The sequence below is a fragment of the Camelus dromedarius genome, chromosome 5, assembly GCF_036321535.1.
Source record: "Camelus dromedarius isolate mCamDro1 chromosome 5, mCamDro1.pat, whole genome shotgun sequence".
Taxonomy (NCBI): Eukaryota; Metazoa; Chordata; class Mammalia; order Artiodactyla; family Camelidae; genus Camelus; species Camelus dromedarius.
Genome location: NC_087440.1, coordinates 93,624,481 through 93,648,756, shown reverse-complemented (window position 1 = coordinate 93,648,756; position 24,276 = coordinate 93,624,481). Strand labels below are relative to the sequence as shown.

General features: G+C 66.4%; 1 protein-coding gene across 2 annotated transcripts; it reads left to right on the top strand.

The window, feature by feature from the left end:
• Window positions 1–398: 398 nt before the first annotated feature.
• On the top strand, window positions 399–24,068 carry JAG2 (jagged canonical Notch ligand 2). Of its 2 annotated transcripts, XM_064486342.1 has the most exons (26): window positions 399–470; window positions 652–1,002; window positions 8,633–8,690; window positions 10,407–10,658; window positions 10,912–10,972; window positions 13,878–14,008; window positions 14,104–14,223; window positions 14,403–14,516; window positions 14,756–14,869; window positions 15,051–15,164; window positions 15,248–15,294; window positions 15,397–15,567; window positions 16,463–16,613; window positions 16,787–16,936; window positions 17,014–17,127; window positions 17,399–17,512; window positions 17,602–17,715; window positions 17,886–18,002; window positions 18,480–18,507; window positions 18,595–18,680; window positions 19,161–19,274; window positions 19,354–19,469; window positions 19,952–20,200; window positions 20,806–20,937; window positions 22,271–22,427; window positions 22,722–24,068. In XM_064486342.1, the coding sequence occupies exons 1-26, from the start codon at window positions 405–407 to the stop codon at window positions 23,198–23,200; spliced, it is 3,720 nt and encodes a 1,239-aa protein (XP_064342412.1). In that variant the 5' UTR covers window positions 399–404; the 3' UTR covers window positions 23,201–24,068. The 2 variants fall into 2 exon arrangements, with proteins under 2 accessions (XP_064342412.1, XP_064342413.1); XM_064486343.1 differs by lacking the exon at window positions 15,051–15,164.
• The last annotated feature ends 208 nt before the right edge of the window (window positions 24,069–24,276 follow it).

The window sequence follows — 24,276 nt, the reverse complement described above, 5'->3', positions numbered from 1 at the left end:
GTAAGCGGGTGACGAATGGGCGAGCGAGCTGTCAGTCTAGTCCCGAACTTGTTGGCTGCGGGCGCCGGGAGCGCGGGCGCGCAGAGCCAAGGCCGGGACCAGCCACCGCCGCCGCCGCTGCCGCCGCCGCCGCCACCGCCGCCGCCGGGAAGGAGCCGGGTCGGGCCGGAGGGCGGCTGCCTGCGAGGCCGAGCGCCGCCGCCCCTGCGCGCCCGCCGCCCCCGCGCGCCCGCCGCCAGGGCCCGCGCGGCGCCGCCTCGACCCCGCCCGCCGCCGCCGCCGCCGCCTCTGCCGCTGTCGCTGCCGCCGGCGCTCGGAGGGCGGGCAGGCGGGCGCTGGGAGGCCGGGGCCAGGCGCGCAGGGGCGGCGGCGGCGGCGGGTCGGCGGGCGGGGTCGAGGCGGCGATGCCGGCGCGGGGCCGGGGGCGCCTGCCCCGGCGGCTGCTGCTGCTGCTGGCGCTCTGCGTGCAGGTGAGCGGGGGGCGCGGACGGGGCGCACCGGGCCGCCCCTCGGGGCCGACGGCACCGCCTGCGGGCGCCGCCGTTCGGAAGCCCTCGAGGCTGCGCGCACCGCGGCGGTGTGGGGGCGGGGCGCCCCGGCTCGCGACCCCGGCCCGCGCCTCCCTGCGCTTTCTCTCTGCCTTATTTTTAGGCGGCACGGCCCATGGGCTATTTCGAGCTGCAGCTGAGCGCGCTGCGGAACGTGAACGGGGAGCTGCTGAGCGGCGCCTGCTGTGACAGCGACGGCCGGACGACGCGCGCGGGGGGCTGCGGCCACGACGAGTGCGACACGTACGTGCGCGTGTGCCTCAAAGAGTACCAGGCCAAGGTGACGCCCACGGGGCCCTGCAGCTACGGCCACGGCGCCACGCCCGTGCTGGGCGGCAACTCCTTCTACCTGCCGCCGGCTGGCGCCGCGGGGGACCGGGCGCGGGCGCGGGCCCGGGCAGGCGGCGACCAGAACCCGGGCCTCGTCGTCATCCCCTTCCAGTTCGCCTGGCCGGTACGTGCGTCCCCATCCCCGCCCCGCAGTCCCCCCCTCCCTCGGCGGCCGGCCCCGCCCTGCCCATCGCCCCTCGGCCCCTCGGCCTCCCCGCACCTGCGGCCCGGGCCCCGCGTGCGAGCCGCACGCACCCGGACGGGGCGGGGCTGGGCCGGCAGGGGGCGCCCCGCGGCGGGTGGATCCCGGGCGCCTGCTCTGTGGGGCCGGGTCCGCGCCCGGCCACGTGGGCGCGCGGGGGTCGCGGCGGGGACTTAGTGGGGGTGGCCTCGGCCTGCGTGCGCGGCGGCCCGCAGCGTGTGCCTGCGTCGCGCCGCGCGTGTCTGTCTGGGTGGGGAGGCGCGGCGAGGCGCCTCGGGCCCGGGCAGGCCGCGGAGGCATGTGCGCTGCGCGTGCTGGGGCTGGTCTGGGGCAGGCCCTGGCGGAGCCGCCCGGGCCCGCGGCCAGCCTGCGCCCGCCCTGCCGTTTCCTGGATGCCCGAGGGTGGGGGTGGCAGGCGCCTGGGGACCTGGGTCCTGGAGGACCTAGTGTGTGTGTGTGTGTGTGTGTGTGTGTGTTGGTGGCAGCCTCTGCCACCGGCCAGACCCCGGAGGAAGGCTCAGTGGGCCCCGGGGCTGTGATCCTCTGTCGCACCTTCCATTCTTGGGTTTTTGGCTTTGTTCTTTTTTGGGAGGGGCCTCGGAGGTGGCCATCAGGCTGGAGCTGTGGGCCTGGGAATACTGGTAGGGATGTGGTGCTTCCCTGCGGGCTTCCCTGGGCCATGGTAGGCAAGGGCTAGGGTGAGCGGACCAAAGCCTCCTGCCTCCTGATGTGGCCTGAAGTGGTAGGTCTCTGTTACACACATGGGACTGGGTTGGGGAGAGAACCTTGTAAAGTGGGACCTCAGTGGGCTGGAACAGGTCCTGACAGCTGGCGTGGGCAGTGGCAGGAGCAGCGTGCCAGACTGTGCCTGAGGGGCCGTCCTTCCGACCAAGGATCTCTGGCAAGACCAGCCAGTAGGAGACCACTGGTACCGTGGTCCTGAAAGAGACTGGAAGTTGGGGCCAGGCTGGCTGCCGTTGGGCTGGTAGGGCCTACTGTTTTTGGAGCCAGCCCCACCCCCGGCTCAGCCCTGTGCTGACACCCTCTCCTATGCTGGGGCCAGGGGGCCTGGCCCCCTCTCCCATTCCCCTCTTTCTGATTTTGGGCCACAGTCCCCTCTGGTCACAGACCTGCCCCCGCGTGCCCGACTGAGCGCTGGGGTCTGCCTTGACCCTGGGGCCGCAGGTGGGGAATGTGCCTCCGAGATGGAAAAGGCAGGGGCAGGCCTGGGAGGCCCCGGGCGTTAGGATGAGCCCAGCCCCCTCGCCCCCGCAGCGGCGCAGCAGGCAGGTCTGAGCAGGGCCGGCAGCCTGTCATCTGCACTTGGGCCGGAGCCAGCACAGTTCGAAATCGCTACCTGAGGATGTGTTTTCTGCTCGAGTTGGCAGCAGTGGGCGTGGGGGCAGGGAGGCTAGGAGGAATGTGGCGGGCCAACGCGTGTCCCTCATGGCTCTCGGCCCTGCTAGCCGGCCGGGGGTGGAACGGGACAGGACAGGCCCTGCCTCCCCTGGTGGGAGCCCTGTAGTCTGGGTACCAGGTCTTGAGCCAGCTCACCTCCCTTCCTCCTGCTCCCAGCTGGTTCTCCCCCGGAGTGGGCAGGTGGCCCCCCCCAGGTGGAGGAGCAGGGCCATGAGGTAGCCATGTGGTTCGGGGGTCTCTCCTGTCTCCGCCTCCCTGACAGCAGTGCGGCCTGGCTGCCGGCTGTGTAGTCGGTGCGGTGATGCCAGCACCCTGGTATTTCCGCTTGGTCGGCAGCAGCCTGGTGGCCACACTGCCTCTGCTTGCTGCATGTCCAGCTCTGTCCCATGAGCCGGGGTGAGTTTGGAGCCCAGCATGCCCGGGGGGGCACTTGGCTCTGACCGGGGAGAGCAGGGACTGCTTGGCTCCAGGGAACAGAGGAGGGTTCTGGGCCTGCCTCAGGGGCTGCAGGTGGGAGTGGGTGTGCTCCAGTCCAGGACGGGCTCAGACTCTCAGGCTCTCTGGAGTCGGGGGTGTGAAGAGGGCCTTGAAGGTGGCTGGGGTGCAAAGGTGTGGGGAGCCCCCTCCTTTACCTGGCCCAGGCTCTTGCAGACCAGAGGACTGGGAGCTGGTCTGGGCTCCACACCCTCCAGTGATGCTCAGCCAGTCCTGAACCCTCCCATTCCCCTCCCCCTGCCTCTGCTAGTACCCCAGGCCTGGTTGGGGGGTCTTCTGCACCCTGACCTGGTCGCATGGGTCAGTTTTCTGCCGTCTGTCGCCTGTGGTTCCAGGTGGGTGTCAGGCACAGCTTTCTGCAGGTGGGTCTGGGGCCTTGGATGTGGGGAGGTGAAGGCAGGCTGGATACGGAGGTGGTCCTTTCTCTCCTGGTCCTGCCTCGCAGATGCCCCCACGCGTCCTGTTGGCTCCCCAGGAGGTGATACCCTGTCAGCCCGGAATCTGGCCTGTAGCTGAGCGTGTGTGTGTGTGTGTGTGTGTAGGTGTGTGTAGGTGTGTGTGCATGTGCTCTCCCTGGGTGTGGCGGGTGGCCAGTAGGGCTTTTAGGGGGACCTGGTGGAGTGCACTGTGTTAGCAGGGGCCCTGCCCCAAGTGAAAGGGCATGCTGCCCAGCTGAAGACACCTGCCTACCTGGTCCATGTTCTGGTACCAAGGACCCCAGGACTCGGCCCGCAGGTCCAGGGCCCCGCCCCGGCCTGTGCACTGTGAATTGGAGGGGGTGGCTGTGTGTGGTGGCACAGATGGGGTGTGATCACTTGTGGAGGACAAAACTGGAGTCGTGGCAAGGGCCACCATGATGGGCCCAGGGCTAATCTCCTTTCTGACAGTGTAGTCAACTGAGACCTGGGGCCACGGCAGATCCTGGGGCCAGGCTTTCCCACCTGTGAACTGGTGTGACTGTGTGATCTTGTGAAGGGGGATGGGACAGGGCTGCAGGACTCAGAGCTGTGAAAGCCCCTAGCCTGGCCTCCGGTTGGCCCAGTCTCCCCCCTCCCCCCCTACTGGCTACCCAGCAGAAGGCCGGGGTCCTTAGGGGGCTGTGCTTGCTCACTGGTGTTGGGGGGGGGGTCTGGTCAGGGGCACACATACCCAAGGAGGGCGTCTGGTGGGATGTGAACACGGGGCCCAGCCCCACCACAGCCAACTGCCAAGGCCTTGGCAGCTGCCTGAGCCCCAGCCTAAGGTGGGGCAGTCCAGGGTCTGCACCTGGGGGCATCTAAGCTGCCCTTGGTGGTGGGAAGCACCCTTCTGCCTGTGCTCCCTGTCCCCCCAAGGAGCCGGGGACTGGGGTCAGGGCAGACATGGTACCTGGCCCCGCCCCACCCACTGGGGCCGCCTCTGTGTGCACTGGGGCCCACTGCCCCTTTCCTTCCCGTCCCTTCCCAGCTGGGGCCTGGGGTCCTGCTCAGGCAGGGCTGGGCAGTCTGCACCCTATCTGCAGCCAATCACCCACCCCGTACATCAGAGGTCTTGTATCTGGGCTTCGGTACTGGGCAGCAGGGCGGGGCTTGCAGTGCCTGGGCAAAGTCGGGGCCCTTGGAAGGCTGCACTGGCCTGGGGGGGGGCTTGGAAACGGGCTGGGACTTTGTCCCTGGGCCTTGGCGGGTGGGGTGGGGAGCAGGGCTGCAGCAGAGCAGGGAAGAGGATGCTGGAGAGTTTGTGGCAGGGGCTTCTTCAGGGAGTGTGGCTTTTAGGGACTCTCTTGAGGGCATCAGGCTGGGCCGATGAGGGGCTTCTTGAAGACAAATATCTCTAATCCTCAGGCTTGGGGTCCCTACCCCTGGACCCCAGGTGAGCCAGGGTCCAAGCCTCAGGCCCAGGGTGAACTAGGGTCCTCATCTTTGAGACCGCAGGTGAGCTGAGGTCCCCAGGCCCCAGGGTCGACCTGATCGTGGGCTTTGAGACCACAGTCCCACAGGGTGCACGTGATGAGGTGCTGGGAGACCCTGGGCTGCTGCCCACAGGGGAGCAGGTTGGGCGTGCCCAGGCAAGGCCCTGGCTGGTCTCTGGAGCAGAGTGTGGGTGTCTGGGTTGCCTTGTAGGGAGACGTGTGGCCCACTCCTCCTGCCGTGGCCCTGGGGCCCAGCGCCTTGAGGGGAGGCAGCCCCTCCCCCTCCCCCCTTGGGAGACAATGGAGGCAGAGGCCTGGGCCTCTCCAGAGCTCGGGTTTCAGGAAATGTATCTGTGCTTGGTGCTCCTGGCTCTGCTCTGTGAGGGGGCCAGGTGGGGATGCTGCGGGGGAGAAGCCAGGTTGGAGCCCGTGGGTCTGGGGAGTGGGCCCAGGGTCTATGCTGGGCCATGGGGTGCTATGGGGTGTGGCACATCTGGTCCCATGTCTGCCTTGTGTCATTTCCATGTCTTTGAGTTGCTGTCCTGTTACTGCTTTCTAGGGGTCAGATGAAGGATTTGGATCTGGCCTTGGGCACAGGCCAGGGAGGAGACCATGGTCGGGCTGGGATTCTGGTGCAGGTGGGTCAGGGTGGGCTTTGGGAGAAGCAGTGTGGCTGGGCCTTCGGGGACGAAGGCCGCTGGGTGGGTCTCCCAGCGCTGAGCAGGCTGGCAGCCCAGCTGGGTCTGGCCGGGGAGGTTCTCTGCGTCTTGCTAGGGACCCACCGCCGGCCGCCGTCGCCCCTCCCCAGGCATCTGGAGTGGCGGGACGCCCCCCGAAGCCTGCAGTCCAGGCCTACTGCCGCTCCTGTTTTGTAGGGATTTAGGGTTGACAGACCGGGTCCCAGCACGTGGCCTGTGAGGCAACGGCGCTGGAATGAAAGGATGCAAGGTTGCCGTTTGCAGAGGGAAACTGAGCCCTGGAGGCCAGCGGGGTGGAGGAGATGGGGCAGGGGTGGGGGCAGGGGATGCCACACTGGTGCTGCCCCGCCCACCGGCTTGGGTTCTCTCTGGGTGACTTCCTGCTGTCCAGGTGTAGGTAACCCAGCTGGCGGGCGGTGGGGCCCTTGCGGGTGGGTGGGCGGGTACCTGTTCCTGCGGGAGCAGGTAATTGGAGCCTGGGCTTGGGCGAAGGTGGTGGTAATCCTACCTGAGCCGCTGGCGTGGGGTTTCCTGGGAGCCCGGAGGAGCTCCTGGCTCCCCGAAGTCCAGGTGCCGGGCAGTGGGCCCCGACAGCCCTGTGGGGTGAGCAGCCTCATGGAGCGAGCGGCCCGGGGCCTGCCTCATTGGTGGGCTTGACCACCCTGGCCCTGGCCTCTCGGGTGCAGCCCATAGTCATCTCCCTGCTCCCTCCCAAGTCTTCCCTTGTGGCCTGTTCTGCCCGGTGGCCATGTTGGTTTCCGGCCTCACTCGGACCCACCTGGCATGCTGCTCAGTGTTAGCAGCCGAGTTGGTGGGGAGCCTGCTGCGCACACAGCTTAGCTCTGAGACCTCTGTTCCCCCATCCCTGCTCTTCCCGCCCTGGGGCCCTGCCATATAGCCCCTTGTGTTTGGGATACTTCCTCCCTTGCTCTGTGCAGCCTCAACCCCAGGGGCACCCTCTCTGAGGCCTGCCCTGACTCCCTTTGAGAACAGCGGCTCCATTCCCATCCCCTGGAGCCCAATTGACTCATCCATCTGCCAGGCAGTGGTTTTGGTCCCTGGGGGCAGAGCTGTGACTGGTGCACGCTCGATGGATGGACGGACAGATGAACGAATGAATGAGTGAGTGAGTGCTGCACGGGGTGGGGGCTGGGCACTCCAGTGGTCTGGCACCGGGAGCGAGACTGGCCGGGGAAAGCTGGCCTGAGGGTGGCATTCCAGGCAGAGAGAGGGAACTGTGTGTGCAAAGGCCCAGGGTCCAGGTGGGCATGCGGGGTGGCTGTGAGGAGGGCAGGAGTCATGGGCAGCCCCAAGAGGGCTCTGGGCAGTGAGGGGCATGTGGACAGGGCCCTGAGGGTCTCTGGGACCCTTGTGGACAGGGGTACGGAGACCCCAGTGACTACAGGGAGCTCTTGGAGGAGATGGGCGGCCTGTGCGCTGGACCTGCTGGCCTGGCAGAGGGTGGTGGCAGGTGTGGGGCAGGGGGTTTCTGGGAGACACAAGAGGTAGGTTTGAGAGCCTGGGGACAGCGCTGCGGGAGCAGGAATCGATTCCTGATTCCTGCCATGCTGTTGAGCAGATGTGTGTCCTAGGGTGGCAGCTGGCAGAGGTTCTAGGAGTTGCCCGGGGGGTTCCAGGGGGCAGGTGCTAGGGGTGCTGGGGGCAGGGGCAGCGCCATAGGGGAGGTTGAATGAAGCTGAGGGTGGGCATGGTGTCCTGGGCCCTGATGCCAGGTTGTTGGAGGGACGGTTGGAGGCATGGGGAGGACAGGGAGAGGGTCCCCAAGGGAAGGCCCTGCTCCGGTGCCCAGAGGCTGTGGACGTGATGAGATGTGGCCGACAGCCCACGGGTGGGGCGGGGGCCCGGGATGGGGAGTGCAGCCCTCTGTGAGTGGGGCTGTGGGGGAAGGCAGAGCCTGTGCTGGGCCAGGGTAGGGGTGCGGGGGTGTGCAGGCAGGGGGGAGGGCCGGCAGGCTGGGGTGTGGGCTGCAGCAGGAGGCTGTGGGATGGCAGGGATGGCCTAGGTGTGGGCCCTCGGCGAGGAAGCATGGGTTTCCCAGACCCCTCAGGCAGGAAGCCACCAGCTGGCGGCCCCAGAGGTGGCCCTCTCCTGTGGGCCCCCAGCCTGGGGTGGAGCTTGGGCTGGGTGGGAGGTGATCAGCACGTCCATGGCTGGTCCGAAGAGGGGCCGAGCGGCAGGTTGGGAGGGCACAGAGGGCCCCAGGTAGGGGGTGGCGAGGGGCGGGGTGAGCTTGTGCCTGTGTCAGGGCACCCTTGCAGAGGGATGTGTCTTGGGGTTGCTCAGTGATGTCACCCTGTCGTCACATCCCCTGGGGCATGAGGGACGGATGGTCTTGGGGGAAGGGAGGGGAGTGACCACGGGCTGAAGCTGCATCAGGCGGCCCCTGGGCCTCAGTTTCCCCACCTGGGCAACGAGGGCCCCGTTTGCTGCTGCTTCTGTTGTCACAGGAGGCAGGCACGTGGGCCGTGCACTGTTTGCTGGGCACTTGCTGTGTCCCGGGCGGCGGCACAGTGCTTGGGCCTGTCAGGGGCCTTGTGGTGTGTGTGCCTTGGCCCTGCAGTCCCCGTGTGCCTGGCAGAGGGCACGGGGTGGCAGCGGGGCAGGGCTTCATCCCTCCTGGGCAGGCTTGTGGCAGGACCTCCTGTTTCCCACAGTGGGTCAGGCTCCAGCTCCCCCTGGATCCGCTCTGGCCCCAGGCCACCCCGGGTCCCGATCTGTGGCCATGCCAGCTGCTCCTGCCCTCTGTCCGCTGCTCTGTCTGGGTCGCTCTCCCCTTTCTCCATGGCCTGTGGACCACAGGGCTGCGGGAGCTGGGAGTCCAGGCCTCTTGAGCCTCCGTGACCTTGAGGGGCAGCCTCCCTCCTCCAAGGGGTCCTGTGGGGGTCTGCTGAAGAGACGTGGCCTGAAGCTGCTTCTCATAGCTGAGGGGTGAGGTAGGGGAGGGAGGGTGCAGCCAGGGCCCAGGAGGAGGAGGGCTGTCTGGCGGCAGGTCTCGGGTCCCTGACCAGCCTCCTCCCCGTGTCCACAGCGCTCCTTCACCCTCATCGTGGAGGCCTGGGACTGGGACAACGACACTACCCCAGATGGTGAGTTGGCCCCGGCTGGGTGGGCCTGGGTGCGCTGCCTGCAGGGCCTCCTGCAGGGCTTGGAGAGGCTGACCCCGTCAGTGGGCGAGATGCATGTGCCAGGTTCTGGTCCTGTGCCTGCAGGGGCCTGGGTCCCCTATGACAGGAAACCTGTCCTGACCCTGAGGATCTCGTGTGCTGGCTCCCTTTTTGCTCTGGCTGCCAGGAAACTCTGACCCTTTGTGATCTGCAGAGCTGTGCGTGCGCTTCCTCCCCAGTCTCAGCTTTGTCTGTGTTGTTCTGATGGACGTGTTTTTGGGGGACTGTGTCAGTGGCATACTTCATCAGGTCACTGCAGAGATCTCTGGCTGTGTGGTTGTCTCTCTTCCCATCTGTCTTGGGATGCAGGGCTTGGTGGCCCTCTCCCCAAGGCTCACCTGTGGGCTGCCTGGGCTGCATGAGGGGGTCTGCGGGGCCCTGTGCTGGTTGGGCAGAGGGGTTTTCCATGGACAAATGGGGACGAGTATTTGCATGTGCAGCAGGAGCAGGATGTGCAAAGGCCCTGGGGCAGGAGTGAGCCTGGGTGGTTAGGGGACAGCTTGGGGCCTTTGTGGCAGGGAGCGGAGGGTCGTGATTAGGTCAGTGAGGCTGGATCAGGTCACGGAGGCTTCAGGGGCCACTGGGAGGATGCTGGCTTTTCTCTGGTAGCAGGATTGCTTGGGCTGCCACATGAGGGCAGATTACAGGGCCAGGATGGAGACCAGTGAGGAGGCTGTTGTGTGAATCCAAGAGGCAGTTGGGGGTGCTTGGACAGGAGCAGCCTTTGGGCTGAGAGGGGCTCTGGCCACCCTGAAGGTAGAGGCACGGGGCTAGCCGGTGTTAGGACGAGGAGAGAACAGGCAGGGGCCTGGCCCTGGGCAGGGGGCCTGGGCAGCTGCGGGGTGGAGAGGCCGTCGTGGGGATGGGCCAGATGCAGTTTGGAAGTGGATGTCAGGCGGGCAGTTGGATGCTGAGTCTGGCCAAGCCCAGGTCCACAGGTGTCAGTGCTGTGGAGACACAGAGGGGCCGGGCTGGGTGGGCACGGGGACAGGCTGCCCGCCCCTCCCCAGGCAGGAGTGTTCCTGGGAGGAGACTGGCGATGGGACAGTGTGAGGCGTAGGCCCTGTGAGGAGGGGCCAGGCCTTTGCTAGTGTAGCCGGAGGGAGCACGGGTGCGCGGAGTTCCTTAGCCTTTCATTGTGGAGAACCCCAAACTGGTACAAATGCATGGGGAAACTACAGACCCTGTGTACCCCTGGCTGTCAGCTCGGGGTGCCCTCTCCGCGCAGCAGAGTGGCTTGAAGGGAGGCCCAGCTGTCGGATCACTGGTTCGACATGTTCCCTGGGCCTAGAGAGGCTTGTTTTAAGACAGGGCAGTAGTGAGCAGTGCTCAGAGAGAGGGACGTCCCGGAGCAGGAGACGGGAGGACGGCCCAACCGTGTCCTGTGCGGTGAGGGGGACGCGGTGCCTGGTGGGGAAGCTGGGAGGCACGAGGTCACCATCTGCAGGCACTGGCAGGGACGCAGCGCCCCAGAGCAGCCCCCTCCCAGTCCCGGCTACATCTGGGGCTGGGAGCAGGAGTCGCCTCTCAGCCCTGGGCTTTCTGCGGTGGCTGGGCCCGTGGCCCTGCTGTCCCGGCACCGCCTCCCGGAGGCTGCCGGCGGTCGGTTTCGTGGGCTGACTCTGCCACCTCCCCAAGAGGAGCTGCTGATTGAGCGGGTGTCGCACGCGGGCATGATCAACCCCGAGGACCGCTGGAAGAGCCTGCACTTCAGTGGCCACGTGGCGCACCTGGAGCTGCAGATCCGTGTGCGCTGCGACGAGAACTACTACAGCGCCACCTGCAACAAGTTCTGCCGGCCACGCAATGACTTCTTTGGCCACTACACCTGTGACCAGTTCGGCAACAAGGCCTGCATGGATGGCTGGATGGGCAAGGAGTGCAAAGAAGGTGCGCGGGGGGCGGGCCCACGCGGGGCGGGGGCAGGGCGGGGGGGCACGCTGGGGACAGGGGGCAGGTAGGGTGGCATGCAGGGGGTGAGGGGCAGGGCTGGGGGGTGATACATGGGGCAGGGGTGGGGCCACACAGGGGGCAAAGGGCAGGGCAGGGGGGCACACGGGGCGAGGGGTGGGGCGGGGCGGGGGGGCCGCCACCCCACACCTCTCCAGGCACTGCAGCGCGGGCCTCTGCTCTCTGTTCGCAGCTGTGTGTAAACAAGGGTGTAACCTGCTCCACGGGGGATGCTCTGTGCCTGGGGAGTGCAAGTGAGTGCCGCCGCCTGCCCCGTCTTCACCCTGCGCACGCTCGCTCCCTCTGCCAGGCCCCAGGCACTGTGCTGCGTGTTGGGGACACACCGACTGGGGACACAGGCCCTGCCCCTGTGCAGCTTGTCATCAGTGTGGGGACACTCGCATCCTTGCAGCTTGGGCTGTGCCCATCGGCAACAGCCCTGTGAGGATGGTGTGGCAAGGGGCAGGGGAGGGTGGCCAGGGTCATTTCACAGAACACGACTGGGACAGCCTTGCCCGAAGTGGGCAGGTGTCTGCTGCACAGGAGTTGCAGGGGGCACAGTGGCTCATGCCCATGGGTAGGGGACAGGGAGAGGCCAGTGAGTGGTCTGCTGGAGGGTTTTAGATCTGAGCCAGGCTGGGTGCCCAGGACCAGGGCAGCTGCTGTCTGGGAGGAGCCAGGCCGAGGCCACTGCAGGAACACAGGAATACAGGGAGGGGTACGTGTTGGTGAGATCTGGCTGGAGGGAGAGAGGTGGGCCAGTTCTGCGGTTGCCCGGGAATGGATTTGATGTAGCGGTGAGAGGAAGAGTGGAGAGTTAGGGAGGACCTCAAGCATTCTAGCCCGTGCTACTGAACAGTGGAGCTGCCAGGACTGAGGCAGGGATGGCCTCAGGCACAGCGGGCCGGGTAGAGAGGCAGGTCATGTTGGAGGTGATGTTTGCCCTGGGTTTGTGGGGAGAGGCCTGGCTCGAGACACACGTGGGGCCCCACGGCATCCTACATGTTGGCAGGAAACGGGCAGGTACCGTGACTCTTCTGCCCCAGCTTTGGGGTCACTTATCCCAGGACCCCTTCCGGGGGGGTGGGTTTGCTTCGGGGCACATTTTTCAGATGAGGACATTGAGCACAGAGACACTGAGGGCAAGGTTTGGGAGCTGCTGGCTCAGGAGTCAGTGGGGGGTGGTGGCCCTGGACCCTTCCGGGGAGGTGGCATGTGGAGTGGACCCGCCAGTCCTGGGGCAGGCGGGGGGCTAGCTCATCACCCACCCAGCCACTCACGCTGCCAGGTCTCAGACAAGAAGAGCCTGACTTAAGGCGGTGTGGGGAGCACAGCATGGGTGAGGGGGCCCCTGGGGGCCAGGACCACGGGGTGTCCGTGTCTTGGGGGGCACGCACCTCTGGGAGCGGTACCCGAGTAGGAGAGGAGGGTGCCTTCCCCTGCAGCCCTGCCCTCTAGCCTGTGTGCTGAGTGTGAGCCTGGGGACTCTGGGCAGACAGTCCATGGGTGGTGAGCACGGCAGGGGCACACACCCTGCCCAGCTCCGTGTGCGGTGCACAGTTTAGGTGCTGTGACCATGGCCCTGGGTGGCTAGTGACTGAGCAGTTGGGGTGGGAGGTGGGTGGGAGAGGGCTGTCCTCTGCTGCCGGTGTGGGCTCTTCAGGAAGACAGGGGCAGGCCCCCCTGGGACAGAGGCCATAGGTGAGCCCCACCCGCCCTCCTCGCTGGCGCTGTGGGTGAGGCCAGCTGCTGCCGGTGACGGCGCAGGGCTCAGGTTTCAGTGCAGGACACCCCCCCACCGGATGCCGCGGAGATGGCCGTGCCTTCCTGCCGCCTCCTCCCTGGACTTCTGGAGCTGAAGTCCAGGAAAGCTGGGGAGGTGGGGGCCTGGAGAGGGCAGCCCCACCCAAGGCTGAGGGCACGCCCTGGGACCCTTGGGTTACTGGGTCCCACGTAGGCGGGCCTGAGGCATGTCACGGCCCCGCCCCCAGACTGGGGCTCTGAAATCACCTGGACAGAGGGTTCCAGGCGGGAATGTGCCACCCACAAGGATGCCCACCTTCCCTGCATGTCCAGGGCTGGTCGGTGGAACCCCTTTTCATGAGCCTCAGTTTCCCTGTCCTGAACTGGCTGAGCCAGCCAATGTCCCTTCTGGGTGCCGTGGGACTCGGGGGTGGCCCAGGAAGGGCCGTGGCTCTTTTCTCTTACAAAAATAAACTGATGTGGCCGGTGTCAGTATGGAAGCAACGTGGCCTGGACATCACTCTGTCTCAAGGGACTTCTAAAAGGGTCCCCTGGAGGTCCTGTCCAGGGCCTGGGGGGCAGCCTGCTGGCCCCAAGGCATCCGTGCAGGATGCTGGTCTTTCTCTTCCCTCAGGGCAGTGAGTCAGGCTGAGCTCAGGGCCCTCAGAGGGGTGGCCACGCCTGGGCTGGGCCTGCACTGCTGGCCTGGGTGTCTTTCTGCCCCTCCTCCTGAAGGACTTTCCAGAGAGCATGTTGGCTCACGGCTCAGGCAGGGCTAGGCCTCGGGGTCATGGCCTTGGAGCCGAGGGCCTCTTGAGGCCGTTTGCCAGGGAGCGGGTGACTCCTCCCAGCTCAGGAATGGCCCTGAATCTGGCCTCTCATGGGGCTGGCCTGGTGCAGTCTGGGGGCCTCCGTGTCCCCTGGTGAGACATGCCCTTGATGGAGCCTTGAGGAGAGAAGTGTTACTGCCCTTGAGCTACAGGTGAGCTCGCACGCAGTGCCCAAGGTTACCAGCCAGGGCCAGGCCAGCAGTCCTCTCCAAGGCCTGCCCAGCCCTGGCAGCACCTGGCGCATTGGAATGGTGCATGTTCCTGGGGTCCCGGCAGGGCCTTCCTTCCCTGGCGCCTGCTTTGGGGCCCGGCTGGGGGTGAATCCCAAAATAGCTCCAGGAGGAGTGACTGGACAGCTGTGGCCAACCATGCGAGGCCAGCGGCCCGTGACCGCGTGGACCAGCCAGCAGGGCCATAACCCCCCCACCCTGGCGCGGGGCCTGCTCCAGTTCAAAGGCCGAGGCGGACCATCCTGGGGGTGGCCCACGTGACACTGCGCTGATGTCCCTGAGCACCCCCGGGAGTGGCCCCAGGTCCTGGGGTACGCGCTCACGTGCTGGCTCTTACGCCCATCGGCTTTCCCTAGGTGCAGCTATGGCTGGCAGGGGCGGTTCTGTGACGAGTGTGTCCCGTACCCCGGCTGTGTGCACGGCAGCTGCGTGGAGCCCTGGCAATGCAACTGTCAGACCAACTGGGGCGGCCTGCTCTGCAACAAAGGTGTGGCGGGCGGCAGGTGGGTGGGTGCTGGCTGGGGGAAGGCAGGGAGTGAGGTGTGTGGCCTGCCCCTCTGAGCACCCCACCCCTGTCCCCAGACCTGAACTACTGCGGTAGCCACCACCCTTGTACCAATGGGGGCACCTGCATCAACGCGGAGCCTGACCAGTACCACTGTGTCTGCCCCGACGGCTACTCGGGCAAGAACTGTGAGCGGGGTATGTCGGGGCACAGCGCCTGGCAGGATGTGGGTTCCCAGGGGCTGGCTAGGGCCACCTCTCTGGCCTTTGTGCTGCAGGCACCCAGTTACCACCACCTTGGGGCCTTGGGGAGGAGCCCTCGTGGAAGGAGGGGTGTCTGGGCCACCACGCCCACCCCCCTCTTGTTCCCAACGCAGCTGAGCATGCCTGCACCTCCAACCCGTGTGCCAATGGGGGCTCGTGCCACGAGGTGCCCTCAGGCTTTGAGTGCCACTGCCCGTCGGGCTGGAGCGGGCCCACCTGTGCACTTGGTGAGTGTTTGAGGGAGTCCAGAGGGTTGGGGGTGGGACAGCGCTCTGAGGACTGGGCATGGAGTGGCCGAGCCCACACACGTGGCTGTGGTCCTAGTGGTCAGGGGAGGAGTGACAGGAAGACCCAGTCATGTGCCCCTCCTGCAGTCTCTCTTCCTCATGTGCCCCTTGCCCCCGGGACTCCCCTCCCCCTCCTCGTGCAACCCCCTCCCCTCCCTTCGCCCTCCTGTCCCTTGCAGACATCGACGAGTGCGCTTCCAACCCGTGCGCAGCGGGAGGCACCTGCGTGGACCAGGTGGATGGCTTCGAGTGCATCTGTCCCGAGCAGTGGGTGGGGGCCACCTGCCAGCTGGGTAAGGGCCCCCTGGGGTACGTGTGTGCATGGACTGTGCATGCGGCTACGGCTGCTGGTGCCGCTGGTGCTGCTGGTGCTGCTGGTGCTGCCGGTGCTGCTGGGGCCACTGGGGCCGCTGGCGCCGGGGCAGGTGGGGCAGGTGGGCCCGGGCCCCACCGCTCCCCTTGTCTCATTCACAGACGCCAATGAGTGTGAAGGGAAGCCGTGTCTTAATGCTTTTTCTTGCAAAAACCTGATTGGTGGCTATTACTGTGATTGCCTGCCAGGCTGGAAGGGCGCCGACTGCCACATCAGTCAGTATGGGTGGGTGGGCAGCCATGGGCGGGGCTGGGGGAGGTCGAGGACCCCACTGTGACCCCATCCCTCTGTCCCACAGACATCGACGACTGTCGGGGGCAGTGTCAGCACGGTGGCACCTGCAAGGTGAGGTGTGGCCGGCCACTGGGCACTTGCACCCGTGTAGGGGGAGTTTTGGGGCTGAGGGTGGCTTCAGGGCGCTCACCACCCCCCTTGCATCCACCCTAGGACCTGGTGAATGGCTACCAGTGTGTGTGCCCACGGGGCTTTGGGGGCCGGCACTGTGAGCTCGAGCTGGATGAGTGTGCCAGCAGCCCCTGCCACGGCGGCCTCTGTGAGGACCTGGTGGATGGTTTCCGCTGCCACTGCCCCAAGGGCTTCTCTGGGCCGCTCTGTGAGGTGAGGCCTGTGGGCATGCTGCTCGCCCTTCTTGGCCTTAGCCAACGCCCCAAAGCCACAGGGGCAGCCTGTCATCCCCAGGCCACCCGTGTGGCCAGGAGGGGCCACAGTGGAGGCTGGTCCTGCAGACTGTCCTGGGCTCAATGCGAGGCCGAGACCTCGGCCCCAGAGTCCCGGCTGCCTGGCCAGGCAGGGGCAGGGGGAGGCCTGCAGGGTCACTGCTTATCATGACAAGGCCTTCCTTGTGGAATGAGTCAGCTGGCTGCCCCCATGCCCTGCCTGTCTCATCCCCACAGAGGCTAGAGGGTAAGTGGCCTGGGTGGGGAGAGGCACTTGGGCAGCCTGAAAGGGGCACTGAGTTGGGGGGCAGAGCTCACGCCCTCACCTCCCTCTGACCTGCCCTGGCCTTTGCAGGGGGCAGCGGTGGGCCTGCAGGGGTACGAGGGGTGTGTCTCCTGGCCAGCTGGCTTTCTGGGGTCCAGGGTAGAGGTCCTGTGGAGGGCGGTGGAGCCACACGATGGTGCTTCTGGGAAGGACCCACAGACCGGGCTCAGGGCAGCCCTGGTGGCTGGGGAGGGGGTCCAGGAGCTGGCCTTCCCACCAGCAGAGGCAGGCGGAGTGAAGGCCGGATGCTGCCTGGGGAGGCAGAGGAAGAGGGCTGCCCTGGAGGCAGGGGTGGCGGGAGGGGCCTGACCACTGCAGGTGTTTCCTTCCAGCTGATGAGCCTGGACAGTCTTGGGTGGGCAGTCTTTCAGTCTCTGGCTACAGAGGCCTGAATGTCCAGGCTGGCTGGGGCCTGAACCTCCGGGTTCCTCGTATGGACACAAGGCCTGGCTCCTTGTCCAGTACCAATGATGGGGGTCTGGGCCCTCACAGATGCCCCTCTGCCTGGTAGGTGGACATTGACTTCTGTGAGCCGAGCCCCTGCCGGAACGGGGCCCACTGCTACAACCTGGAGGGCGACTATTACTGTGCATGTCCTGACCACGTGGATGGCAAGAACTGCTCAGAGCCCAGAGATCCGTGCCCTGGGGGGGCCTGCAGGGGTGGGTGGGGCAATTTGTGGGCATGGCCTGCAGGGGTGGGAACATGGGGTGGGGGCCTGTGGGAGTGGGTGGGGTGATGTGTGGGCGGGCTGCAGGGGTGGGCGGGGGAGGGGTGAGTGGGACAGACAGAGTCTGGCTGAGGGGGCTGACCCTTCCTTGTCTATCTGTGGCAGTGGTGGATGGCTGCGGGTTCGAGGCTGGGACCAGGATGGCCGGCACTGCCCCCGGCGTGTGTGGCCCCCATGGACACTGTGTCAGCCAGCCCGGGGGCAACTTCTCCTGTGTCTGCGACAGTGGCTTCACGGGCACCTACTGCCATGAGAGTGAGTGGGCATGGGCGTGGATGGTGGAGAGGGGCCGGGCTGGCCTAGGGACCCCCGCTCACCCCTGCCTTCTGCAGACATCGATGACTGCCTGGGCCAGCCATGCCGCAACGGGGGCACATGCATCGACGAGGTGGACGCCTTCCGCTGCTTCTGCCCCAGTGGCTGGGAGGGCGAGCTCTGTGACACCAGTGAGTGGGCTGCCTTGCTCCCTCCGGGCCCCATGTGGCCTGTGCCTCCCTGAGCTGAGCCACTGCCCCCCTCACCCCTCAGCGGCCCCAGATAGTCATGGCTCCTCCTGGCCAGTAGGTGACCGGAAGTGGAGACCCCTCCAGTGCCTGCGGCCTGGCTCCCCCTCCCCGCCCCCCTCTGGCTCCCCTGGCCCAGCTCTGGTGCCTCTTCCCCTGGGAAACCCTCCCTGAGCGCCGGTGACCCCCCGCTGACCGGCGTCCTCGCCCCCAGATCCCAACGACTGCCTTCCTGATCCCTGCCACAGCCGCGGCCGCTGCTACGACCTGGTCAATGACTTCTACTGCGCGTGTGATGACGGCTGGAAGGGCAAGACCTGCCACTCGCGTGAGTGCCTGCTGGGTCCTGTTGCGGGGCTGCCGCCAGGCCGCGGCCACTGCTCCCAGGCAGCCCACTGAGCGGCCGTGTGCCTGCAGGTGAGTTCCAGTGTGACGCCTACACCTGCAGCAACGGCGGCACCTGCTATGACAGCGGGGACACCTTCCGCTGCGCCTGCCCGCTGGGCTGGAAGGGCAGCACCTGCAACATCGGTGAGGAGCCTGCGGGTCCGGGGCCCGCGCCCTCGGCCTGTGGCCGGGCCTGACCCCCGCTCCTGGCTCTGTCCGCCCCCATCTGGGTTGGGGTGTGGTGCGGGGACCCTGGGTCTCCCAGGGCCAGGTGAAGAGGCCCTCTTCCTCTGCTTCCTTCTCCTCCCTTGCAGCCAAGAACAGCAGCTGCCTGCCCAACCCCTGCGTGAACGGGGGCACCTGCGTAGGCAGTGGGGACTCCTTCTCCTGCATCTGCCGTGATGGCTGGGAGGGCCGCACCTGCACGCACAGTGAGCCTCTGGGGTGGGCGCCTGGGGGGTCTCTGTGAGGATGGGAGGCCGTAGGGGGTGGGCTGGGGGCCCATTTCTCTCCACCAGCTCCCCAGTCCTGCCCCTCTTGCTTCTGCCCTTGCACTCATCCACCAAAGCCCTGCTGAACCCCAAGACACGTCTGACTTCCCCCAAATTCTGCAGCCTTGTCCCCCTACCTCCCCATCGGTCTCCTGCAACCACTTGCTCTGCAGCCTGGGTTCCTGCTCATGCACCCCACCCTCCTACTACAGGCCTTCTCTGGGATGGGTGCTCTGTGACCCTGCCCAGGGCCACCTCGCCCAAGAGCTGCCCCTGCCCCCTCAGCCTAGTCAGGGTGGGCTGGCGTGGACGGTGCAATGTCCGCCCGCCCCGCACGTCTGGGGCACCCAGACCTGGCACAGAGAGGCCCAGGGCGGGTGGACGCCGTGCCCACCTTCTCTCTCTCCTCCGACGCAGATACCAACGACTGCAATCCGCTGCCTTGGTGAGCGGCAGTCCCGGAGGCGGGCTGACCCGGGGGGCGCGGCCTGCCTGCTGTGGGGCCCGCTGACTCCCGTCCTCTCCTCCACAGCTACAACGGCGGCGTCTGCGTGGACGGCATCAACTGGTTCCGCTGCGAGTGTGCGCCGGGCTTTGCGGGCCCCGACTGCCGCATCAGTGAGGGCTTGTGGCGCCGGGCGGGCGGGGCTGTGCGCCTGGGGGCCCAGAGCCGGAGGTCGCTGATGTCCACACACCTTGAGGACGGGTGGCGTGGCCACGGACACTTCCTGCCTCACTCTAAGCCACAGTTTCCAGTCTGTCCCTTGCCAGCAGTGCTCCTGCAGCTGGGGGCCACCCTGTAAGGGGGCAGAGCTGAGTTTGGGCTAGGACGTTTGTTCCCAGAAGCCCCTGCCCATCCTGTTCGGAGAGGCGCACAGAGGGTGGAGGGTGAGGGGTGCTCGTTGAAGCCTCGGCCTGGTGACAGTGACAGTGCCAGGCCAACTGCAGAGGCCCTGTGGGGTGAGCCGCGGCCCGAGCTGGCCGGGGGCTGCTCCTCCCACTGGCGTGGGCCTCCCCTGCTACCGCAAGCCGCCTCCTGGGCCCCACGTGTGGGCGCTGGCCTCCCTCTGCCTGCTGAGCCGGCCGCTTTCCCTGCAGACATTGACGAGTGCCAGTCCTCCCCCTGTGCCTATGGGGCCACGTGCGTGGACGAGATCAACGGCTACCGCTGCAGCTGTCCGCCCGGCCGGGCTGGCCCACGGTGCCAGGAGGGTAGGTGGGGGCGCACCAGGGGCCAGGCATAGCTTTCGGGGCCTGGCCCCCACACTGACCCCTCCTCTTGTCCGCACAGTGGTCGTGTTGGGGAGGCCCTGCTGGTCGCAGGGTGTGCCCTTCCCTCATGGGGGCTCCTGGGTGGAGGACTGCAATAGCTGCCGCTGCCTGGATGGCCGCCGGGACTGCAGCAAGGTGCAGAGGGCTCCTGCCCAAGAGGCTCTCCAACCGGTCCTGCCCAGCCAAGCCTTATCTTCCCCCGACTCCCCTGCCCGGGTCTGGTGTCCCAGTGCCTCTGGCCTAGGGTGTCCTGCCATTCGTCCATAACCATGTCACTCACTCTGGGAGGGCACTTGGGGTGGAGGACGGGTGAGCTGAGTCCGCCACCTCTGCCAGGCATCCTGGGAGGAGGGCCCTTGGTCACGCCAGGCCTCTCCATTGGGGTACTTGGGGAAATTGAGGCTCGACCTTGCTCAGGCTCCAGAAACTCCCAAGCTAGACCCCACTTGGCCCCACCCTTCCTTGGGGCCACCTCTGCTCTGGGTGGGGGGTCCTTCCTGGTGCTGAGTTCGTCCTGGGAGCCCTGGGACTCGCTGACCCTGACCGTGTCTCTCTCCCCCACGTGGTGCCGTGTGTCTCATGTGCGGTGCTGCCCTCTGTGCGCGTGCCCGGCCTAGGTGTGGTGTGGGCGGAAGCCTTGCCTGCTGGCTGGCCGGCCCGACGCCCTGAGCGCCCAGTGCCCGCCGGGGCAGCGCTGCCAGGAGAAGTCCCCAGGCCAGTGCCTGCAGCCACCCTGCGCAGCCTGGGGGGAGTGTGGCACCGAGGAGCCCCTGCTGCCCAGCACCCCTTGCCAGCCCCGCTCCGGCCACCTGGACAACAACTGCGCTCGGCTCACCCTGCGCTTCAACCGCGACCAGGTGCCCCAGGTGAGCGGTGCTGAGTGCCCCAAGATGCCCCTGTCCTTTCTCAAGTGGCCACTCGGATAGCCCAAGACCCCTCCTGGCTGCCCAGCTGCCTGGCTGCAGCTCGGCCCCAGGGGGTCAGGGAGACGGGGCTGGCTGTGTGGCCACTAGGGGAGCCTGGCCTCATGCGATCAGATGAGATGGAACGTTGAGCCCAGGGGCAGCCGGGAGTGGCAGGCCCCGGGCCAGTCGTCCCAGGGCCCTGAGTTGAAGGTGACCGTGGGCTGTCCTCTGGGCCCTGTGGCCTGAGTACTTGGAACCTAGGAGGGAGGGCCTCTGACCTGGGTCAGGCCCCCCTGCGCCCTCAGTCCCCAGGTGCAGCTGCTCCCGTGTGTGGGGGCCTGGCCCCCCAGGCCCCACCCAGCCCTGACTGGCAGTCTGCGTCCTTGGTGGGAGGACATGGGACTGCTGTGGGAAGCCACTCGCCCCCAGGCCCCTGCCTCCCTGCTCTGTCCCTGGAGGTGGGCTTGAAGGCGTGTCCCACTGCATGCCCCAGGTGCCAGCTGAGGACTGAATGCTCGCAGCCCCTCAGCCCCTGGGCCACTCACGTGCAGCCTGTCTCTGCCCAGGGCACCACCGTGGGCGCCATCTGCTCAGGCATCCGTGCTCTACCAGCCACAAGGGCAGTGGCCCGGGACCGCCTGCTGGTGCTGCTTTGTGACCGGCCATCCTCGGGGGCCAGTGCAGTGGAGGTGGCCGTGGTAAGTACTGGCAGATGGGGTGGCCACCCTTGTTCAGACCATCCTCTCCTGGGTCCCACTCTGTACATGCTCCTAAGAGGTGCTGGGGCAGAGAGCCTGGCCAGGCTGGTCCCCAGATATATGGGGACATGGGGCAACCACAGACCAGGAACCCACTCTGGTACAGTTGTGAAGGGTAGGGTTGTGGCAATTCCCATGCCCTTGCTGGAGGCCAGTGGAGCTGTGTCAGACCTGGAGGAGAGAAGGTGCTGGCGTGGCAAGGGTGGGAGGAGAAGGTGCGTGGGTCTGGTGCATGCAACTGGGACTCTGGGCAGGGGTTCCTGGAGCTGTGAGGGGCCCTAGTGACAGTAGGAGTTGGGGTGCAGAGGCAGCACCAAGAGTGGGGAGGAGAGCGGCCAGGGCCCAGGGTGGACAGTGGTGGGATACAATCAGAGGACCCCTCGAGGGCAGGGCTGGGGGAGTAAGGAAGGCCGTGGGGCAAGCTGAATCCACGGGCCAAGTTGTGGTCTGGATGCCTATGCAGACGACGTGGGCAGGTTAGTAGGTGCGAAGTCTCCTTCCCCTGCAGGCTTATCCACACCTGGACCCCCAGCTGCCTGTGTCTTGCTCCTGGTGTCCATGCAGGAAGGGTTTCCATGGGCTCAGGCTGCCCTGGGATGTATGGTCCGGGCCCCGGGCACCTGCCTGGGCCCTCGGCTGAGTGGGCCCTGCTCTGGGCCCCAGGTGGATATCAGATGTAAACAAGGGATCGCGGGGATCAGGGAGGCTGTGGCTCTGGGCTGTGCAGGGAGAGAGGAGGGGAAAGGGCAGGGCAGTTTCTCAGGGTGCTGGCTGGGTGCTGGCGTTGGGGCGGAAGGGGCCACAAGGCGGAGGCAGAGTCTGGGGGGAACCCCAGCGCTGGGAGCAGTGCTGGGTTTGCAGTGCCCTCAGGACTTCAGATGTGAACGCTCGGCCTAGCAGCCTACCTGGAAGGGACAGTCGTCCCTGCCTGGGTGAAGGGGGTGTCTGTGGAAAGTGTGGGCCAGGCCACAGCCACCTCCCTGTGAACTGTGTCTCCACCGCAGATCTCTTCTTCAGGGAGCCTTCCCCTGAGAAGCCCTGGGGACCCCCAGGATCCCGAGCCCTGGGCCCTGCTCCAGCGCTGCCCTGCTCATGTTCAGCTGCCTGTGTCCCTCTTTGTAGCTGAGTGGGGGCTGCTGGCCTGGGTGGGCGCCTGGGCGTACCCTGGAACTGTGCTCAGGGCCAGGCCTGCTGTCCAGGCTCTTGCTGGTGGGGGTGGGGTCACAGGCCCCGGCCATGGGCGGGTGGCTTCTCAGCGCCGTCTTCTGTGCAGTCCTTCAGCCCGGCGCAGGACCTGCCCGACAGCAGCCTGATCCAGAGTGCGGCTCACGCCATCGTGACGGCCATCACCCGGCGGGGGAACAGCTCGCTGCTGCTGGCTGTCACCGAGGTCAAGGTGGAGACGGTCGTCATGGGCAGCTCCTCCACAGGTCAGCAGGCCGGTGGGGGCTGCACCTTGGCCTCCTGGGCCAGTGGGAATCTTTCAGATGCCTGGTGCTCAGAGGGGTGGGACTAGGCCACACCTCGGCTTGAAGTCCACAAGCCCTGCCAGGTGGCCATCCCACCCATGAAACCCTGAAACCCCTCTGCGCCTGCCAGTCGAGGGCCCCCAGCCTCCCGAGCACCCCTCCCCAGCCCCGATCCTGGGACCCTCCCCACAACCAGGAGCCAGAGGGCTGGGCATCCCAGGGCCGGGGCCTCCCCTCATGGCACCCCTGCCCCAGGTCTGCTGGTGTCCGTGCTGTGCGGCGTGTTCAGCGTGCTGTGTCTGGCGTGTGTGGTCATCTGCGTGTGGTGGACCCGCAAGCGCAGGAAAGAGCGGGAGAGGAGCCGGCTGCCACGGGAGGAGAGCACCAACAACCAGTGGGCCCCGCTGAACCCCATCCGCAACCCCATCGAGCGGCCGGGCGGTGCGGGCGGCGGCCCCAAGGACGTGCTGTACCAGTGCAAGAACTTCACGCCACCGCCGCGCAGGGTGGGCGAGGCGCTGCCCGGGCCGGCGGGCGGCGGGGAGGACGAGGAGGACGAGGAGCCCGGCCGCGGCGAGGACGACTCCCTGGAGGCCGAGAAGTTCCTCTCGCACAAATTCACCAAAGATCCCAGTTGCTCGCCCGGGAGGCCGGCCTGCTGGGCTTCGGGCCCCAAAGTGGACAACCGCGCCGTCAGGAGCGCCGGCGCCGCGCAGCGGGCGGGCAAGGAGTAGGAGCGCGGCCGCCCGCTGGACCACAGGAGGCCGAGGCTGTGTGCATAGTTTCTTTATTTTGTGTAAAAAAAACTCACCAAAAACAAAAAACAAATGTTTATTTTCTATGTTTCTTTACCCTTGTATAAATTATTCGACAACTGTCAGGCGGAAGACAGCGGAGTACTCTTGGATAGTTGCTATTTTTGTAACGTTGCTGTGTGTCGCACCTGCTGTGTGGCCAGAGAGAGCAAGGGTGTCTGTGTCCTCAGCAAAGCGTATAGCGTTTGTTACCAGAGGTGGTGTGCTGTTTACAGAATCTTCCTTTATTCCTCACTTGGGGTTCTCAGTGGCTCCAGGCCAAAGAGCCCGTGGGACCCGTGGCCATCGGTGGGACCACCCGTGGCTGACAGTGTGGCCGAGGCTGTCAGTGGACCCATGGCTCTCGGTGGGACCTAGGATGTTTGGCGTGGCCTGTGGCTGTCAGTGGCACCTGTGGTTGCAGTGGGGCTTGAGGTCATCGGTGGGGCCCGTGGTGGTCGGCGTGGCCTGAGGCCCGTGGGCAGACCCTCGCTGGCTCCCTGGTCCGTCCCCTCCAGTCTGCCGTCCTCGCTTGCTCCTGCCCGGAACACTCGCTCCAGAGATCTCTCAACTGTGCTTTCAGAAGTGCCCTTCCCGACTGCTCTGTTCTCCCTGGGACGGTGGCAGTATTGAAGCTCGCGACAAGTGCCTTCACACAGACTCTCCCCTCGCAACTGTCAACGTTTGCCGTGGGCACCAGGCCACTGCCCACCTGCCAGCCCCGGCCACCCCTCCTCGTGAAAGTGCATTTTTGTAAATATGTACATATTAAATGAATCACTCTGTATATTGGATTTAATAACTTAAACGTTTTGGCCTCCCTTGTCCTTTGGGTGCTGTCGCTTTGTTACTTAGAGCTGGGCCAGGCGCAGGGAGGCTGGAGGGTGGATTGCATGTGTGCGGTGGGATGGTCCTGCGACCTGGGGCCCCCCTTGGGCCACGAACACGTTGGTGTCTGTGACAGAAGCTTTCCTGGAAATGAGGCGAGGGGAGGGGCTTTCCACCCACCCCAGTGA

What these genes read in the sequence shown, in the direction of transcription:
- JAG2 (XM_064486342.1), top strand. Translation starts at nt 405, where the DNA reads ATGCCGGCGCGGGGCCGGGGGCGCCTGCCCCGGCGGCTGCTGCTGCTG. An exon ending in TCTGTGCCTGGGGAGTGCAA is followed by an intron (nt 10,973 to 13,877) that starts GTGAGTGCCGCC and finishes GGCTTTCCCTAG; the next exon opens with GTGCAGCTATGGCTGGCAGG. An exon ending in GGGCACCTACTGCCATGAGA is followed by an intron (nt 16,937 to 17,013) that starts GTGAGTGGGCAT and finishes TGCCTTCTGCAG; the next exon opens with ACATCGATGACTGCCTGGGC.